We start from the raw sequence: 21880 nt of genomic DNA on the forward strand, positions 1-21880 counted from the left end.
AAATTGCAGGGACCTCCCTTGCCTTTGCAATCATACATGTCTTTGTTTATATTAAACTGTTGATCAATGATAAAACATATTGCAAGACCTTTATACTGCAAATGCTGTTTATGCTAAGCTTAAAGTACTTAGGGTAAGCAAATTGTCTTGTCCCAGTAGGGATAGAGTGTAGAATTGTCAAGACAAGTTTTGGGGACTTAGAGATATCTATTTTTTGAATCCTAGAAAGTTGCCAGGTCGCAATTGTAAATGAGAACTTGTTCTCAACTTGCCTACCTGGTTAAATAAAGGTAAAATAAATAAATAAATACAATTTATTTAATATTGTATCTTGTATAGATCAATAAAAACAAAGAAGGCTATTAAAATAAAAAATGTTTTACTAGTATAATGTCTGTCCCTCAGTTTTATGTAATTGGTGTTACTGCCTTGAAAATCACTCATGATCAAGATAGACAAGGAATTTGAGCATTCCCTCCAGTGGCAAACTGTTACCGGCAGAGCGGTCTATATTAAAGAAGATTATTGGCTAATCACACCCTTTTAGTGTGTCATGAATTTGAGGATTCCATTGATAATTTGGTGTGTCTAATTTTTATGTATTTTATTTAACTAGGCAGGCAAACCAGTTAAGAACAAATTCTTATTTACAATGATGGCCTTCCCCAGCCAAACCCTAACAACACTGGGCCAATTGTGCACCACCCTATGGGACTTCCAATCACGGCCGGTTGTGATACAGCCTGGAATCAAACCAGGGTCTGTAGTGACGCCTCTAGCACTGAGACGCAGTGCCTTCGACCGATGCGCCACTCGGAAGCCACTCAGGAAATCCAAAGTGTCACTTGGTGTTACTCAATTTAATTGACGGGAAATAACATTGTGAGCAAAATTATTAATCATATCACTATATTTAATTATTTGTGTTAACGGCCTTAGAGTTGAGCATCTGTGGCCTCCATTTAAGAAAATATTTAAAAATCTAACATTTCTCATTGATGTTACCGTCGGTGGTGTTACTACACCTACTGGTGGCACAATGTTATCCTTATGGTAAAAAATAGTCACTAATATGGCAGTCATTAGGCTGCCATATTAGTTGATTTAGAATGGGAAGATGTACCCAAATACATTTAAATAAATACAACTTTTCTTCTCTCCAAAATGCCATGCCCAAATGCCACCGCAATTCAAGACCGACCCATGAACCAGAAGTCTTTGGTTGTACAATGTCAGGCTTGCCAGCCATGCTGTTACTGTACTGTACCAGCCTAAAGAACAATGTGAGGATATGTTGAAAGACTTGTTCGATAGGAATATGCTGTCTTTGGTCAACACAGCATTATCAGCTTCCTCGTCATGACATATTGGTTGACCCTTACACTGTATATTGGGAGTCAAATTTACCTGCTTTAGAGTCAGCTATTGGTACTTTCAGAGTGGTGAACGGTGGTGAGGGTCCCCTACCGAGGACTTAGAATGTGAGCGCTATTAATCCTTGCTCTCACTCATCCCCACTCTCAACCACTCTGACTGCGCCTATGGACTCTTCCTGTGCGGGTGCATTCTCAGCCATTTTAATGTCAACCAGGACCCATGAGTCCATTGAATGGAGAAACTGCTCTCCTCTCTTTTACTGTGCATTTTTATGTCCGTGGATTTCACTTCTTCAATGGATGAACCACTCACCATATCCTATATAATAATGACCACAGTGTCGTTATTGGTGTTGGTGATGGGTGTTGGACCCGCCAGCAACCTAATCGTCGACACGGCAAGAGCATGCATAATTAATCTAACATCTATAAAGAGGGAAAGCACACTGGATATGCATGTTCTATTGCAAATAGGCCTGACTGGCGCACTAGTCACAGCATCATGTTTGAAGTGATGCATGCTTCATACCAAATTATGTTTGTAACTTTGAATTGAACAATCTTTGTTTGTGAACACCATCCTTACACTCAGATAATAACAATTTGGACCTGAAGCTCTCTCTTTCACTGTTATACCTTCTCAGAAAGATTCACTTCTTTAGGGGGCTAATTCAGTAGGCCATTACTGCTTGCTACTGGACATTTTGGTGTGGTGTTTTTTGGTTTGTTCAAATTTCACAATTACACGCCATGCCTCATGTGTCAAAAAGATCCCCTTGCTGTACCCCGGGAGGGCATCTTGGTGTAATGAAAGGAGATTAGTGTGAGCAGCCATGCCGAGGAAGGGGTGGGAGGCTGTGGTTGTTATGACAACAGATTAGTGTCAGCAGCTTTTTTTTGCCAGAGATTCTATTAGGTTTATCCAGTTGCCATAGATATGGACAAGTTGAGAGCTCCTGTCCTGACGATATCCAGACGCAAGGACCATCAGTGTCTTATGGACCATTCACTTAATGTTGCCATCAGATTGCACTTAGATTATTATTGTTTCATGGTTTCTTACAAAAGACGGTCTTGGAAATGGAATTCTAACCATGTGTGCGCTGTGATCATTTTTTTTATTGTTCCCCTCTCACCAGGGATGGGTTTACACCTGGTACACTAGGTGTGTGCAATTAATTATCAGGTAGAACAGAAAACCAGCAGGCTCCGGATCTCATAGGGTAAGAGTTGAGGACCCCAGGTCTATAGGGACTGGAAGGTGTCTGACCTTGTATCTGAAATCAAATTGTAGTTGTGCTGTGAAAGGCACGCTGAAAGATTGAGAAAGCATTCGTGTAGTGTAGAACAGTGTTTCCCAACTCCGGTCCTATAATACTCCCAACGATACACAATTTGTATTGTAGTCCCAGACAAGCACGCCTGATTCAACTTGTCAACTAATCATCAGGCCCTCAATGAGTTGAATCAGGAATGTTTGTCTGGAGCTACAACAATAATTTGTGCTGTTGGGGTATTCAAGGACTGGAGTTGGGAACCACTGGTGTGGAATGCACTTGGGGCAGGTCACTCCAGGACTCCGGTAGTTAAAGAGAGTGAACCCATTGCTAGTGTCTATATACTATGGTGGCGCTAGGCACTGACGACAGGCTGTATAAGTACCAAAGTAATACATTTTTGGCATATCCAATTACATTTTCAACAGTGGAGTGACAATTTGGGTTAAGGGTGTCTGGCAATCAATCATCACTGAGTCTTAGATAGGGATTACACATAAAACCATTCTCTAAAAATACAGTGCAAATATGTTTACAACAGAAAGTCTGCAGCACACATATCTAGAGTATGGTTGATAGAACATAATACGACACACATTTGGTTGGTGGCACCTTGGGAAGGACTGGTTTGTGGTAATGGCTGGAGCGGAATCTGTGGAATTGTATCAAATACATCAAACACATGGTTGGATGCCATTCCATTCGCTCTGTTCCACCCACTATTATGAGCCGTCCTCCCCTCAGCAGCCTCCACTGATATTACATATAAAGGAAATTGCTTTTACATTGGCCATAGTCTGCCTACTTTTTTGCTTGAGGTGCAAAAAGTACAATATCAATTTTGTGAGTGATAATGGAATTAGATTTAATTCTCTACATCATTTCATCCCCAGTTTACCAGACAAAATGTGGTAGCCATTATCCTTGCTCCTGCCTTAGCTAATTTATCACCTGTCAAAAGTGGACATTAGCTCATGAGCACAGTCAGTCATTTTGATTACTAAGACGTAAAGTGGAGAAGACTGATCGTCCATGTCAGCTGTGCAGTAATTACATGGTGCCTAGCAGAGCTGTAGGTATCATTAAAAGTTCTAAGGAAATTCTAACATGACATATTAATTATGACAATGAGGTGTTGATACTGTAGGCTTGTCAGAAACACAGCAGCAGGGAATGTATTGTTTTTTGTTGTTGTAATCAGGCTGAACCAATTATGCATATAAACCCTGGATTGCAGATGCTATGTATTGGCCATTGACAGGCTATGAAGCCACCGGTCGGCCATATTGTCACTCTCCAGTAGGAGCAATCTTCCATAGGAATGAATGGAATTATACAGTATTTCAATATAATATTTCATGGACATAATTACATTTTTTAGAATATAATTTTTATTGAAAATGTTTGTTTAGCTCACATAATAATTTAGGAGTATGCATTAAGGTGTCTCATATAATAAATATGCCAAAATAACAAATGTAGACATCAATACATTCCTTTCTATGGCACGATGGAGGCACGGTGGCTTCAAAACAACACCGCTATCAGTCATCTAATACATTTATAAAACATTGGGCTGACCTTTGCCGTAGGGGCTTTATATCAACAGAAGGGGGATTTGATCCATTTGGTTTTATTTCCCATATCAGCCCGACAGGATGAAGAGAAGTGAGTTATGGGGCTGCTGCTCCAAATAGGTCAGTCATCCCAAAAGCATACATCAATCATTTGACAAGACCAGCAAAGTGTAAGGTTTATAGTGATGTATTTTAGTACACATTCACACCTTGGATAAAGATTCCAAAATGTTTGTGATGCATAGATAAGCAGAGTTGGGTAGATTACTTTCTAAATGTAATCAGTTACAGATACTAGTTACAGTACCTTTGGGAAGTATTCATACCCCTTGACTTTTTCCATATTTTGCTTGGTTACAGCCTTATTCTAAAATCGACAGAATTGTTTTCTTCCCCTCATCAATCTACACACAATGAGAAACAGGTTTAGACATTTTTGCTAATTTATAAAAAATAAAACTGAAATATCACATTTACATAAGTATTCAGACCTTTTACTCAGTACTTTGTTGAAGCACCTTTGGCAGCGATTACAGCCTCAAGTCTTCTTGGGTATGACGCTACAAACTTGGCACACCTGTATTTGGCGAGTTTGTCCCATTCTTCTCTGCAGTTCCTCTCAAGCTCTGTCAGGTTGGATGGGGAGCGTTGCTGCACAGCTAATTTCAGGTCTCTCCAGAGATGTTCGATTGAGTTCAAGTCCGGGCTCTGGCTGGGCCACTCAAGGACATTCAGAGATTTGTCCCAAAGCCTCTCCTGCGTTGTCTTAGCCGTGTGCTTAGTGTGGTTGTCCTATTGGAAGGTGGGCCACCCTAGTCTGAGGTCCTGAGCTCTCTTGAGCAGGTTGTCATCAAGAATCTCTCTGTACTTTGCCTCGATCCTGACTAGTCTACCATTCCCTGCCGCTGAAAATCATCCCCACAGCATGATGCTGCCACCACCATGCTTAACCATAGGGTTGGTGCCAGGTTTCCTCGAGACGTGATGCTTGGCATTCAGGCCAAAGAGTTACATCTTAGTTTCATCAAACCAGATAATCTTGTTTCTCATGGTCTGAGAATCATTTTGGCAAACTCCAAGCGAGCTGTCATGTGCCTTTTACTGAGGAATGTCTTCCGTCTGGCCACTCTACCATAAAGGCCTGACGGGTGGAGTACTGCAGAGATGGTTGTCCTTCTGGAAAGTTCTCCCATCTCCACAGAGGAACTCTAGAGCTCTGTCAGAGTCACAGAGTCACCTCCCTGACCAATCCCCTTCTCCCCTGATTGCTCAGTTTGGTATTGTTTGGAACCACCTTCTTCCATTTAAGAATTATGGAGGCCACTGTTTTCTTGGGGACCTTCAATGCTGCAGAAATGTTTTGGTGCCCATCCCCAGATCTGTGCCTCGACAAAATCCTGTCTCGGCGCTCTACGGACAATTCCTTCGACCTCATGGCTTGTTTTTTGCTCTGACATGCATTGTCAATTGTGGGACCTTATATAGACAGGTGTGTGTCTTTCCAAATCATGTCCAATCAATTGAATTTACCACAGGTTATCTCCAATCAAGTTGTCGAAACATCTGAAGGATGATCAATGGAAGCAGGATGCACCTGAGCTCAATTTCAAGTCTAATAGCAAAGGGTCTGAATACTTATGTAAATAAGGTATCTGTTTTTATTATTAATAAATTAGCAAACATTTCTAAAAACCTGTTTTTGCTTTGTTATTATGGGGTATTGTGTGTAGATTGCTGAAGTTAAACTTAACTTAAACTTGCGCCTTTTGTCAATGGTAAATTGAATGTCATTTAGAAAACAACATTTTTTTTTTACAATTATCCTTTCTGAATTTAAAAGTAATCCAAGAAGTAATCATTGTATTTTCCAAAAGTATTTTTGCTGGTAAGGTAACTGATTTTAGTTTTTTGTAATCAGATTACATGCAAATGATTACATGTAATCAGTAACTCCCCGAACCTGTAAATAAGTAACAGGAACCAAGTACGAACGAGGAAAGGGTCATGAGCTCATGAGAGTTAGATAAAATTGGATTTTTTCACAAGGACCTATAAAGGATACTTTCCTCTACAACAGAGGTGTCAAACTCATTCCATGGATGGCCTAATATCTGCAGGTTTTAGTTTTTTCCTTTCAATTAAGACAGAGACAACCAGGTGAACCAGTTTACTAATTAGTGACCTTAATTCATCAATCAAGTACAAGGGAGGAGTTTGACATATACACTCTACACCATAACCTTCACTCCAAATCAAAACTCCAAACCTACAACCTGGAATTTGGACAAAATTACCTGGAAGGATTCTTACTACCAAGGACTATTCAGGACCATCCAGCAAACCAAAAGTAAAATGCATTACAATAAATTCTAGATATTTTACTTTATAAAGACTGAATGATAAATTAGGGTTACAGAGCTACCAAGCTTGCTAGGATAGAACAGTCCCGACTGCAACTTCAATTTGCAGTGAAGTGACAGGTGTGAAAGCCCTTGGCAACATAAAATCACAACTTCCCCAACCCAAATGCAGAGACCTCTGAACCCCGCTGCCCCGTGGCTTCTTTACACCCATTTGCAGAGACTATCAGTTCCCCTCAAAATAAAAATGACTCCAGAGACACTATCTGCGGACTGCTACAAGACTGGGAACATAAGCAACTTAATTTTCCACACATACAATCCCCTGGCATGGCACACTGCTATAAGAGCACACTACCTCTCTGTCAAGAGAGAGGGTATTGGCCCAGGGTGGGTGGAAAATCAGACGAGGACCCTGAGACTGAGGCAGCCTATGTCAATTTGTACAAGGTTGGAACAGCGGTGGTGTAGGGAAGCTTCAAAGACGTCCTACAGGACTTTTACAGAATCAAAGACATGGTACAGCAGGAGAAGCTCTCTCTTGGTGACAACTCCCCGACTCCAAGTAAGTCGTTCCACTTTTTGAAGAACCCTGAAAGACATTTCCCACAACCCCAGCACCTCACACAGCAGCAACGGAAAACCCACCTAGACCAGCGAGAAAACAAGATCTGGCCCTAAACAGAGTGTGGAATTCCTGACCACTGTAGAGAGAGAGAGAGAGAGAGAGAGAGAGAGAGAGAGAGAGAGAGAGAGAGAGAGAGAGAGAGAGAGAGAGAGAGAGAGAGAGAGAGAGAGAGAGAGAGAGAGAGAGAGAGAGAGAGAGAGAGAGAGAGAGAGAGAGAGAGAGAGAGAGAGAGAGAGAGAGAGAAGAGAGAGAGAGAGAGAGAGAGAGAGAGAGAGAGAGAGAGAGAGAGAGAGAGAGAGAGAGAGAGAGAGAGAGAGAGAGAGAGAGAGAGAGAGAGAGAGAGAGAGAGAGAGAGAGAGAGAGAGAGAGAGAGAGAGAGAGAGAGAGAGAGAGAGAGAGAAGAGAGAGAGAGAGAGAGAGAGAGAGAGAGAGAGTAGAGAGAGAGAGAGAGAGAGAGAGAGAGAGAGAGAGAGAGAGAGAGAGAGAGAGAGAGAGAGAGGAGAGAGCGTTTTGGTATTGCGGCATTGCTTGGTCAGTGGAATCTTTGCTTTATGTTAAATTAACATGATTCCATGCACCTCTGTTGCAGCTCTGTTTGAGTACACTGGCTTTGGAGAGTTTGATTTCCTTAGCCAAAGGGGTGGTCTGCGTTTTTAAGAAGTCAGCCAAGTTGAAGGAATTTGTAGAGTTGTTTTCCCTGCTGTGTTCAATCTGCGTAAGGAATGTTGCTGTTGCTCTATGACCCAATAATGAATTAGTATGCTCTGTTACGCACCACATAAACATGATTAATAATTTATGAATAAAAAACATATGACCAATCGCATTTTCAAAACCAAGGTTTATGCCAAACACACACTGTTCTCCCCATTGAAAAGACAAAAATGGAGCTCCACTAAAAAAATGTCCACATTAAATATAATTGTTTTTAGATTGTGGTAGGTGCGCATTACATGAGTCATGATGAATTGATGAGTATGAATTACCTGTAAGTGTTTCAGAATCTATGTGCTCAGCCTGGTCCGTGGGTTGGCCTGCTGTGTATTTGAATCTGAATCCCCCCCTACAAAAATGGTAGTCCAAAGTCCCGCCCAAACCAATGAACACATGGAATGTCTACCTAACATCCTCTTTTTGAACATAAACTAAAGCCTACATCCATGGGAGATAGTGTTCCCAGAAAGTCCCAGAAAGTCACATCAAATTAATTCAGAAGCTCTCCTTCCTTATCTCAGGAGACTGGAGAATGACCTGTGCTGGAAAAGTTTAATGTTTGTGCTTTTCTAATACCAAATGTCTGTGTTCTATTCATGTGCTTTTCTAATAACTTTTCTGTGTTCATGCAAGTGACTGACTGAACAAATCCTCACTATTAGTAGCTGCAATTTGGCAGTACACCCAGACCTTTGTTTTGAGAATGAAAGATATCTGAGTTTCAAGTTCTCAACTTAGAGACAAGAAACGTTGTGAGGTATTGATCTGTTAAATGTCTTGAACCAGTATTGGTTGATCACAAGAATGAAATAAATTGGTAATTATGAATGAATCATGCTAAATCGTGCAAATATAACTTGCCTGTGTACAGCCGTATATAAGACAACTGCTGGGACTGCCCCGGCAGAGCTCCTGACAGATGTTCACGATGGTGCATTGAGTTGGAACCTCTCCAGTGCACTGGCAATAAACAACGATTAATTTAAGATTGACTTCTAGTGTCCCTGTGTAAAATTATTTTCACAACAAACCCCTAGTAATTATTTCAGGGAAAGTGATGTGCTTCCATACATAGATTTTAGCTAATCCCTCAGACGTAACCATTAACAAGTAAATAATTGTTTTTAAATTGCCTTTTTGGTGACATTGCCCTTTCCCCATTCATTCCGACCGACCAAATATTCAGTTAGGTTGATTGTGAGGCTTATCTCGTGGGATGAATGACTGGGCTGGACTCAAAATATGCCACAGGAGGTTGGTGGCACTTTAATTGGGGAGAACGGGCTTGTGGCAATAGCTGGAGCGGAATAGTGGGGTGGTATCAAATACATCAAACACATGGTTTCCATGTGTTTGATCCCATTCCATTCCATTCCATTCCATCCTCCGTTCCAGCCATTATTATGAGCCATCCGCCCCTCAGCAGCCTCCACTGAAATATGCTTCCTAACTGCTGACAGCTCACCAAATCAAAGTTTATTGGTCACGTACACAGTTTAGCAGAAATTCTTATTTTACTATTCTGAACAAAAATATAAACGCAACATGCAAAAATGTCAAAGATTTTACTGAGTTACAGGTCATATAAAGAAATCAGTCAATTGAAATAAATTGCATTTTATCGATAGCAATTTCAATGCCCAGAGATACTGTGACTAGACCCTGAGGCCCATTGTCGTGCCATTCATCTGCCGCCATCACCTCGTGTTTCAGCATGCATGGCCCCATGTCGCAAGGATCTGTACACAATTCCTGGAAGCTGAAAATGTTCCAGTTCTTCCATGGCCTGCATACTCACCAGACATGTCACCCATTGAGCAAGTTTGGTATGTTCTGGATTGACGTGTACGACAGTGTGTTCCAGTTCTCACCAATGTCCAGCAACTTCCCACAGCCATTGAAGAGGAGTGGGACAACATTCCGCAGGCCACAATCAACAGGAGATGTGTCACGCTGCACGAGGCAAATGGTGGTCACATCAGATAATGACTGGTTTTCTGATCCCGCCCCTACCTTTATTTTTAACGTACTGTATCTGTGACCAACAAAGGTATATTTGTATACCCAGTCATGTGAAATCCATAGATTTGGGCCTAATGAATTTATTTCAATTGACTGATTTCTTTAAATAAACTTCAACTCAGTAAAATCTTTAAATTGTAGAAGCGGTGCTCCTAGTGGCCGGAGACTTTAAAACTGGCAAACTTTTACCTCAACAACCATTTTACCTCATTTCTATCAGCATGTCACATGTGCAACCAGAGGGAAAAAAAACTCTAGAAAAACTTTACTCTGCACACAGAGACACGTACAAAGTTATCCCTCATCCTCCATTTGACAAATCTGACCATAATTCTATCCTCTTGATTCCTGCGTACAAGCAAAAACTAAAGCAGGAAGTACCAGTGACTCACTCAATACGGAAGTGGTCAGATGTCTTCACTAACATTTTCAACCTCTCCCTGACCAAGTCTGTAACACCTACAAGTTTAAAGCAGACCACCATAGTCCCTGTGTCCAAGAAGCCAAGGTGACTCTGCTTAAATGACTACCGCCCCGTAGCACGCACGTCTGTAGCCATGAAGTGCATTGAAAGGCCAACACCAACATCCCGTTAACCCTAGACCCACTCCAATTTGCATACCGCCCCAACAGATCCACAGATGTCGCAATCTCAATTGCACTCCATGAGGCCCTTCCCAACCAAAAAGAAACACCTACGTGAGAATAGTGTTCATTGACTACAGCTCAGAGTTCAACTACATAGTGCCCACAAAGCTCATCACTAAGCTAAGGATCCTGGGACTAAACACCTCCTTCCAACAACTGGATCCAAGCGGTACCATTGCATCAAGTCTGGAACCAACATGACCATGAACAGCTTTTATCTCCAAGCCATAAGACTCCTAAATAGTTAGTCCAGGTAGTTATTGGTTAACTTTTTATCTGCATTGACCCTTTTTGCACTAACTCTTGTGACTCATCCCATATTCTGCTTGCTGTTTATTGTCTATCCTATAGCCTAGTCACTATATGTTATTTTACATTTTTCAATTATTCCATTTTTTCCCTCTCTGCACTGTTGGGAAGGGCACGTAAATACGCATTTCATTGTTAGTCTACACCTGCTGTTTACAAAACACTATCCCTGTCTGCCACTTCTCACCACTCCAATGGGGCAACAAGTGAAATCACCCAGTAAAATACTACTCGGGTTATAGTCTAAAAGTATTTGGATTTAAATATGCTTAAGTATCAAAAGTAAATGTAATTGCTAAAATATACTTAAGCATTAAAAGTATAAATCATTTCACGTTCCTTATATTAAGCAAACCAGACAACACAATTATCTTGTTTTTATTTTATTTACAGATAGCCAGGGGCACACTCAAACACTCAGACATAATTTACAAATGAACTATTTGTGTTTAGTGAGTCCACCAGATCAGAGGCAGTAGGGATGACCAGGGATGTTCTCTTGATCAGTGTGTGATTTGGACCATTTTCCTGTCCTGCTAAGCATTAGAAGTACTTTTGGGTGTCAGTTAAAATGTATGGAGTAGAAAGTACTGTATATTATTTTGTTTAAGAATGTAGTGTAGTAAAAGTTATACAAAATATATAAATAGTAAAGAACTTACCCGCAAAACTACTTAAGTAGTACTTTAAAGTATTTTAACTCACTGTAAGTACTTTACACCACTGATCATAGTGAGGATATTAATAATGAGATGTGCAATACCATTTTGTTCCAATATTTGATTTATTTAAAAACATTTCATGAAATAACTAAAAAAGTGAAAACTTCATTGTTAGTTTGCCTAAGCATGACCATCATCCACATACCAATTGTTGTACCAAACTTTCTTTGTGTCAGCAATTGGACATTGTTTTTAGTGGGGGGGCTAGTTACCCCACATGTTACTAAGAGTGATTTGTACAGCAGTAGATATATTAGAGTGGGTTATGTCAATAATCCAGTATATAAATAAATATATGGTGTGTATAAACAGTGTAACTAAAACCCAATGTATGGTAGTAGAAATATTGCAATGAGCTATGCCGAGAATACAGTACTAAAATACGTAGAACAAAACCCCATGGCAAAATGGATAGAATTACAGGGAATTAGCTTCTGGACCATAATACGGAATATAAATAATATGTATGTGAATGGTGTGTATAGACAGTATAGACCGTATGTGAATATAAAAGCAGTAGTTATATAGGATGAGTTATGACTACAGTAGAATACAGTATATACATATTAAGTGGGTAAAACAGTATGTAAACATTATTAAAGTGACCAGTCTCTAAGGTGCAGGGTAGAGGTGCAGGGTAGAGTACCGGTAGGCTAGTAACAGTGACTAAGTGTACTGGGCAGAGGCCGGCTAGTGATGACTGTTTAACAGTCTGATGGCTTGGAGATAGAAGCTGTTCATCAGTCTCTCATGCCCAGCTTTGATGCACTTGTACTTTCTCTGCCTTCTAAATGGTAACGGGGTGAACAGGCTGTGGCTCGAGTGGCTGAGGTCCTTGATTAACTACTTGGCCTCCCTGTGACACTTTGTTTGTAATTACAGGTAGATGACAGTGTAAAAATCCAATATGAATTACCGTGACCTTCAAAGCAGTGCATTCCAAATAGTTTAATCAAAGGGTTGTGCGTGTTTGAGGATAAATGATATGTGCACTGGCATGCAAGTATTACACAAATTGAAGAGTACTGTTTTTTTTAATCAATTACATCAGGATATATCTATAGATGGGCAGATGAGGATTTCTTTCAATCATTAATACAAGGATTTGTCTGGACATTCTTATTGATCTCTGTGTGGTAACACTAATGATTTTTCTAGTCATGTTGTTTGAGATCATTTATATGAATACTACCCATAACCTACATTGGCAGCCAGCCAGCCAGCATGCCACACACACACACACACACATACACACACACACACACACACACACACACACACACACACACACACACACACACACACACACACACACACACACACACACACACACACACACACACACACACACACTGCATAGTCCTACTGACACACTCACTTTGACAATATTAATTGACAAAGAAGACATCAAATGTGAATCATTATGTCCTGCTAATGTAGTCTATAGTCTCCATACAACATAATCCATTTAATGTGGAGGTGGAACTGTTAATGACAACGTGCTGCAGACCTATTTTCTTGAGCGCAGTTGATTTTGGCGGAAGAAGACACGTCCGCTGAGTACGCTGGAATGAAACAAAACGGAGTTGAGCCGGAGTTGAGCCCGTGGAGGCGGTACTTAGTCTAGCGCCATCAGTAAACTCATGTCAGTAGTAGGCTATTCAGCCGTTAGTCACTTGGCTGGAAGAAGGGAATACTACATGACAGAAGAAAGACATCTCTGCCCAATTCTATTGGAACAGTCGTTGGTTTTATTGGGGAAAAATATGCGACCTTCAAGACTTAAAAGAACGTGATGGGGAAAGGAATACATTTTTTAAAAGAGTATTGTAACTCGACGTCCATTGGAGGAAACCAGTTACTGTCTTTAGGCTTACTACTAGTTCTGTGTTTTATCAGATCAACGTTAGGTTTTCATGGAGCATGTTCTTTATTATTAGCCTACCTGTACAGGTCTAATGTCTTAGTTAAAGACATTTAGCTGTAGGTAGGTAAGCTGCCTTGACGGGCACAGGCTAGATGGGATTCAAGGTTTTTCAAAAAATGTGATGGGAGTCCTTCTCAAGGAGGGTAACGTTAACATGTTTATCTCGGGTATCAGATACGATAATTGTGGATACATTTTCAGCAAAACCCGACGTCATTGACTTGTTTTCTTTATCGGCAAAAGTTGTGTCTGTTTAATTAAATCAACCACATGAGCGGCGTCTAAATTAAGGACGCGTTCGGAGGGGTGAAAGGCGACGCGAAGAACATTTCCCGACAACGAGAAAATACAGTTTAATTCAAATTCTCTGGAATTGTCGCTGTCCAACACAAGGAAATGGAAAGTGAGGTTTTTACGCCATTGTTGGAACAATTTCTGCTCACGCCATTGGTCGCCTGGGTAAGGCACCCTAATTAACCATTCTATGGGAATTTGAGCAAAGCAATTAATCAGGGTATCCAAAATAAATGCCCTGTTTAACAAGTGATTTGGTTTTGCTGACAGGTTTGGTGTGTATTGTCATATTTTTCAGGTTAAGGCGGCTGGGCATTCATCAGGAAACGATGGCACCAAACTATCGGAATACATTGAATTGTTGGATGGCATTTATTTAAACGAGATCATGCTTGAGATGTAAGTAGTAGCCTGTCTGTCATTTATGGGTGCTCTCTGTCTTTCATGAATGAATGGCCACGCATGCTTCTGATCCATTGGCCACTCTCATCAAGTTTTGCCCAGCACTGTAGGTTACGGTGGATTCATGACACAAATTCAGGACAAAAAATGTTAAACGAGTTCCACAGACACATTTCACTAGTGAAGTATGTCAGCCATCGATGCAACTAGATTAGGTGGTCTAATCAGAATGAGTTGTAGGTATTTTGAAGCAGACCGTTTCACGAGTTGTGTATTGATGGCTCTGAGTCTGCAGCAGGTCATCTTCCACTCGAGCAGTCAGTCACTGACATGTCAGAATGTGAATTGCAATCTGCAGCCTGCTGAAGACCTCCTCTCCCTGGCGCTTGCTCTTCTTGCCTGCTAGAATAATACAGAGGGCAGCTATTCTACCTCACTCACCCAGCCTACCCCTTGAGGAGAAGTAGAAATGAGGAATCCATCCATCTCTGCCATGACCACTGACACGCACTATACAAAAGAAGCTGGTTTCCACCCATGCTTTTGTCTGGGCTAGGTTTGCATTAAAAGGTAGCCTATGTCAACTTTGGCCTACTTATCCTGTATGAGTAGAATGAACCCTAACCCAAGTTATTTATTATGGGCATTATCACTCTGGATTCAAAATCAGATGGCAGACATCAAATAAATTCATTTTTTGTTATTGCAGAGCACTTTCTTCTCACACTATGAGCTTGTTACTTCTCACACATTCTATTAACAGGTCTAATCTCTACTGGCCCAGAGTATCAGTTAGCTCACAGTTTCCAGGTACTAGCTGTGCTCATGCTGCCTTGGCAACACTCATCAGGCCTCAAATCTTACTAGGTTGCCAATGACCTTGCAAACTCTACTCGGGTGTGTTTTTTTTTTTTTTTTTTTTTTTTTTTTTTTTTTTGGCAAATTTGGTATTGTATTCATATCCATTACTCCAGTCATACCAGTAGGCCTTGTTTATAATTGCCAATATAATCAGTCAAAGACTAATATTTGGATTTGTTGATTTTCATCCCAAGAGCAGTTTTCAGTTTAAATGACCTGTAGTTTAGCTTTGCTTGTCTGGCCAGCAGGGTGTTGGGGCTGGCCAGTCACTTCATCCTAGCTCTTTGTGTGTGTGTGTGTGTGTGCGTGCGTGCACAGTCAGTTTTGGGCAGCTGTTGGCACTCGTCTGCCCAGCAAGACTCCCACACAGAAGGCACATTGTCAAAATCTGTTGGGAAGCAGGTCTTTGTCTCACTCTCCGTTTCGTCAAGGCTACATATTCATCTTCCGTTGGCTGGTTTAAGATATTCACTGGTAAATATTTACCTTGTGCTGGATGAAGTTATTATTATTCCCCCCCATGTTTGTCCTTGGTTTAGTTGATTCGGCCATATCAAAACTCAGACTTCCAGTTTATTTAGTGAAGTTGTACAAAAGTGTAGATTTAGTTCATGTTAACCATGTTACAGCTCATATGACTTCAGTTTATTCAACATGTCATTTCTACTAAACTTAATGTTGTCTGCAGTGACGCTGAGTTTGTATGCAGAGTGGAGAGCTGCGTTAAGTGATGAAAAAGATTAACTGCCCAGCGGGTCTGTAAAGTTGATGGCTTTGCCCAACAATACGCACTCTCACTGCCCAAGTCTGTGTTGAAACTCCTGCCGAGTGCTGTTATCGTGGGTGTAACGTTAGGCATACTTGGTATTGACCTGCCTATGATCAATGTAGCCTCGTAAAGGGGTGCTCAGTCTTGTCCATGAGCAGCCATTAGAAAGATAAATGGATGTCTGATAGATCAAACAATCCATTTAAAACCACATTTCTACTAGGCGTACAGGCATCATCCATCTAGCACAGAGCTGTGTAGACCTTCAGATTCGCATGCTTTGAAGTAGAGGGTGTATCATGTACTGCATAAAATGAACATGTAACGAGTTGCAGTGCTTGATGTACAAATAGTGAGTTTGGCTTACTACCATTTGAATCTTCTCGTGTTGAATACTGTATGTGTGTGGTTCATCATGTACTGTACACAGATAAGGGCTCCAAATGATTTAAGCATCTGTATGTTTATTTTGTAGTATCTCTCCAAGCTGTTGACAGGGAGGCAGGCAGACTTAAGTTGTCCAGGAAGCACAGAGGCCCTGCTGGATTATCTAACGGCTAGTTGGACTCACAGATGGCATGGTGTCACTGTCCTGCGCCTCAGTCACTACTGCCCAGCCAATTAGACCACCTTTCAGCAATATACTGTAGGTCTGTTTTCTTGTGTGGAGCACAGACTGGACAGAAGTGAAATTTCTCTCTTCTCATTGCATTGGTCAAAAAGCAGGTTCTTATTTTTTCTGGTTGTACTGGCATACATTACAATGGTTCAGGTCCACTGTTGTAATAAGGTGAATGGCTGCATTTTCAGTGTCTGGGATGGTTGACCTCAAGGCCAAATTGTAGCTCAATTTAGAGCTAAACCTGTTTTTGAAGCTAAATTTATGTATCAAGGGTAACTACATCCCCCTCAATTCTGGAAGTGATATTGTTAGTGTGCTGTTTTCCACTTCAGTGCTCAAATACATCACCCCAGTCCATGAAACTCAGATAAATGAGACTAATGAGCATGTGACACACACACACACACGTTAATTCCACCTGAAGCTGTGCAGCAGCTGTAGGGAAACCAAATGCTCATTGTTCCTGAGCCTCTCCCTCAACACCTCCAGTCAGGACAAAATCACAGACGAGTGCGGCCCACTTCCAACGCGACATGGCCACTTAACGCAGTGGTGCAGCAGTTTAGAGGAAGCTGTTGAAGGACAACAGTTGAATTAACTTAATCCATATAGGATTAAAATCTCCAGCAGCTCCCCAATTCACACAAAGAGGTTGTTGTTTTTTTTCAACTGGAAAAAAAACGGGTGATGAGACAGGACGGCATCACAACCACCACCTCTGCAACACTGCTGAACCACAACACGTCTCCATGCACGCTGTCTCCCTGTGTTTTCACTGAGCAGCATGCCTCCTGCTTTTGTTTTCTCTCCTGCTTAGGAAGACTGGGTATAGTTTGGATTCTTGCTGGACGGCTGGTGTATATTTGTTGAATTTCCCTAAGCTAGGTTATTTTTCCTTTGGAGATCAAAGGCTTCAGTCATAGGCTACCACTGACAGCCAGCAAGACAGACATCCCACACCATGCTGCTTTCCCGTTATCTGCCACAGACCAAACATTAATGACCATCCTCCCTGCGTCGCATCTCCCACTCTTCCGGGCCGACATTCCGTTTATCTGCCTGAACCAAGACCTCTCCGTGTCTACCTATGGTTGGTGTGAACACAACAGAGCTCGTGGTTCTGTTTTTGGATGGTAATGTAAACAGTGGGCATTTATTATTATGCCTGATGTCTTGTGCTTCACTCACATGGTCACTAGACTACGGTATTGAAGGAGGATGTTATAAGCTGGAAAAAAGCCCTGTGAGTCAGACATGCAGGAAGCAGCTGTTGTGACCTTGAAAGGGTACTGCTTTAACAAGGCCATGCAGAGACTCACAGGAATAGGAACGAACGGCCCTATGGAAATGTACATGAATGACACACAGCTTCATACAGAACCAAACTACCTGTTAAAGCACAAGGCCACGAAAATAAGGCCGAGGTGCAGAACCTACTGCAGCTGTTCCCTCTCCCTGGATATTATAACGTGTGCTGTACTGTAGAAAGAGTATGTTACAGTAGATTGCCGTGATACCGGTTGTGGCTTTCAGGAGCTTTGAGCTGAAAAATGGAAATGATTGGGCAACACTATAGCAGCTCCATGAGACACACACACACTGTCATCCTGCCTGCATAGTTCTGAACACCGCCTCACCATAGTGGGACAACTGTAGTCATCATCCACATTCCTCTCTGGTGATTCCCCCAGCTAGCCCTCCATGTGCCTGGGAAGTAATCACTCCTCCCCACTAGTGTGTTTGGACTGAGAGGCTCACTGGCTCTGTCCTCCTCGTGCTGGGCAGCCTGCCCCTGCTCTACTCTCTGCTCCCGTTGACTTTGATGCCGCATGTCAGAAGTAGGTTATTTCCCAATGCAACGCAGGAGCGCCCTGGGCAGTACTGTGCTCTGCATTGACTATTGACTTGTATGTTGACTCCCCATTGTCTGAAGCCTATATGATCATCGTGGTACATTATTTGGGTTTTGTCTACCTCACAAAGTGCCCTATTCAGGTTCCTGCAGTCACTAACACTGGGGGTGATGTAGTCCAATGAGGGAGGAGGAGTAGAGAAGGCCTCGGCCTAAAAAAACTGAGCCACGGCGGGATTGGGTTTTGTGTTTTCAAGGCACATTGAATTGGCTGTGTTTCTGGCTCTGTGATGTATAGAGAAGTTAGTTACTAAATTAGCATCCTCCTTCCCAGCTCCCTATGTGCAGCCAATGCTCGGCTTGAAAGGATTTCAGCTCCCTCCATGCTATTTAATTAGGGGTTAAAATGACCCCACCCCCAAAGTGCTCCTCTAGAGAGGCTCTGAGTGAGCGGTGGGGTCATGTGGCCAGTGCTATTCAAAGTGCCCTTAAAGTGGACCCTGTCTTTCTGATTTGCAAGACTGAGGGGACAGTGTGTGTGTGTGGGAGCATAGCTGATCAAAATGCCTATTGACACCCGCTCCCCTTCTCAGGACAGTTGCTTTCATAAAAAATCATGAATGTTGTCATTTTATTTATCATAGTTCAATGATAGCTCTCTGGTCTTATGAAGTGCCATTCAAATTTTTATAGGCCAACTGCTAAGTCTTAACAATACAGGGGGTTTCAGGAAGATGCTGGAAACTCTGTTTATTCTATTTTATCAGTTGCTTGGCAACGGGCCTATTTTTCCATTATGAGTATTATGACCGAGGCGCATTAAAGAGGTTCATTTTATCCCTCACCGAGTGTTCTAATTCCATGGAAGCCAAATCTAGAACAGAGTTAACGGTGAGGGGAGAAATTGTGCAAGGTTCATTTGAAATTAGCCGTGTACACATGAGGTTGTGTTAGACATGAATGCTGAAAGCTTGGATCACAGATGCAGGCATGTATGACTGCACGCACATGCTACACATGTACATGCACTCATGCAGGTAAACACACAACCCTGTTTACAATAGATTTAACCTCTCTGGGATATGTGGGACGGTAGGGTCCCACCTTGCCAACAGCCAGTGAAATTGCAGGGCGCCAAATTCAAAACAACAGAAATCCCATAATTAAAATTCCTCAAACATACACGTATTTTACACCATTTTAAAGATACACTTGTTGTAAATCCAGCCACAGTGTCCGATTTTCAAAAAGGCTTTACGACGAAAGCACAGCAAACGATTATGTTAGGTTAGTACCTAGTCACAGAAAAACACAGCCATTTTTCCAGCCAAAGAGAGGAGTCACAAAAAGCAGAAATAGAGAAAATTAATCACTAACCTTTGATCTTCATCAGATGACATTCATACGACTTCATGTTACACAATTCATGTATGTTTTGTTCGATTAAGTTCATATTTATATCCAAAAATCTCAGTTTACATTGGCGCGTTAGGTTCAATAATGTCTTGCTTCCAAAGTATCCGGTGATTTTGCAGAGAGCCACATCAATTTACAGAAATACTCATCATAAATGTTGATGACAATACAAGTGTTATGCATGGAATTATAGATACACTTCTCCTTAATGCAACCGCTTTGTCAGATTTCAAAAAAGCTTTACCAAAAAAGCACACCATGCAATAATCTGAGTACAGCGCTCCGACAACAAAATAAAGCCTTACAGATATCCGCCATGTTGTGGAGTCAACATAAGTCAGAAATAGCATTATAAATATTCACTTACCTTTGATCTTCATCAGAATGCACTCCCAGGAATCCCAGTTCCACAATAAATGTTTGATTTGTTCGATAAAGTCCATCTATGTCCAAATACCTCCTTTTTGTTTGCACGTTTAGTACACAATCCAAACTCACGAGGTGCGGGCAAGTCCAGGCATACGTTCAGACAAAGTCCTATTACAGTTCTTAGAAACATGTCAAATTATGTATAGAATCAATCTTTAGGATGTTTTTAACATAAATCTTCAATAATGTTCCAACCGGAGAATTCCTTTGTCTGTAGAAATGCGATGGAACGCAGGTTGCTCTCACGTGAGAGCACGTGATCAGCTCATGGCACTCTGCCGAGACCCCTCACTCAATCAGCTCTCATTCCCCCCCTCCTTCACAGTAGAAGCCTCAAACAACATTCTGAAGACTGTTGACATTTGGTGGAAGCCTTAGGAAGTGCAATAGGACCCCATTGACACTGTATATTCGATAAGCAATGACATGGAAAAACTACAAACCTCAGATTTCCCACTTCCTGATTTTCTCAGGTTTTTGCCTGCCATATGAGTTCTGTTGTACTCACAGACATCATTCAAACAGTTTTAGAAACTTCAGTGTTTTCTATCCAAATCTACTAATAATATGCATATATTAGCAACTGGGCCTGAGTAGCAGGCAGTTTACTCTGGGCACCTTATTCATCCAAGCTACTCAATACTGCCCCCCAGTCCCAAAGAAGTTAATGAACATGCCATGCCATTTGGGTTTAATGGCCATACAACAAATTTAGAGATTTTGTTGTCAAAAATAATTGTCCCATCCTCCAACATTGGGAGATCATTCGCTTTATCAGCGACGCTTTTAAATCTCCAGACCAGTAGATCATTGGAACGCTGCATGGACGCACCATCAGATTGGCTTCAGTAAGAAATGAGGTCAGAGGAGAGCATCCAGAGACTGAACTGAAGCCATCTGGCCAGTGAAGGAGCCCAGTGGAGGCCTGCGTGTGTTTAATCTCTGCGCTTGTAAACCATGTTGGTCCAAAACCTTTTGGTTGATGATCATCAAAGCACAGCTCTGAACTAACAGACAGTAGATGAGAGGGACTCAGAAATTGGGTCAACCTTGGTGGTCTGTGAGGACAGATGAGGGGAAATTCCTCTGCTTTTGTCCTGTCAGTGTTCAAGAATTCAATTCAATACCCCTTTTTTTTGAATTTCAGGTAGTTTCATAATGTATTCCTCATAAAGTGTAATGAATGTAGTTTTGAAAATAATAATGCTAAATGATTTAGAATGCATGATTAATGACTAAAATGTTGATTCATTAAAGGCAGATTGTTGGAATTGCATTGACATTTTTTACATTTTAGTCATTTAGCAGACACTCTTATCCAGGGTGACTTACAAGAGCAATCGGAGTTAAGTGCCTTGCTCAAGGGCACATCGGCAGGTATTTCACCTAGTCGGCTAGTAGAATGTCATGCATTCCTCATACACTCAGAGCAAGGAAAATACGTATTGTTCTGAAGTTCCACACCCATGCTTAGTATGTCTGGAATGTCTGTTAATGCAGGTTGACACTCCTGATAACAGTTACGCTCCTAGCCCTGGGGCAGCACATCTCAATAGTACTCCTTGACTATACTAGAATGCACTCCCTCTGTGATTCTCACACCAGACTCTCGAGTAATAGTTAAGTGAGTTGTTTTCACTACAAACTGTCCTGCAACACAAACGTTCCAAAGTTT

The 21880-nt window shown here is 41.5% G+C and overlaps 1 protein-coding gene across 15 annotated transcripts in view; it reads left to right on the forward strand.

Annotated features, from left to right (window-relative positions):
• Positions 1–13219: 13219 nt before the first annotated feature.
• LOC110502565 (girdin) overlaps positions 13220–21880 on the forward strand; it is a 93417-nt gene continuing 84756 nt past the window's right edge. For all 15 annotated transcript variants that reach the window (XR_016490998.1, XM_036960150.2, XM_021580698.3 and 12 more), the window contains exons 1-2: positions 13220–14019; positions 14153–14253. Coding sequence is in view for 14 of the 15 variants with exons in the window: in XM_036960150.2 (XP_036816045.2) it covers positions 13957–14019; positions 14153–14253 (164 nt within the window). In the remaining variant the exon portion in view is untranslated. The remainder of the gene's footprint in view (positions 14020–14152; positions 14254–21880) is intronic.

This window comes from Oncorhynchus mykiss, chromosome 23, assembly GCF_057628025.1.
Source record: "Oncorhynchus mykiss isolate SJ-2025 chromosome 23, ASM5762802v1, whole genome shotgun sequence".
In the NCBI taxonomy this organism is placed as follows: Eukaryota; Metazoa; Chordata; class Actinopteri; order Salmoniformes; family Salmonidae; genus Oncorhynchus; species Oncorhynchus mykiss.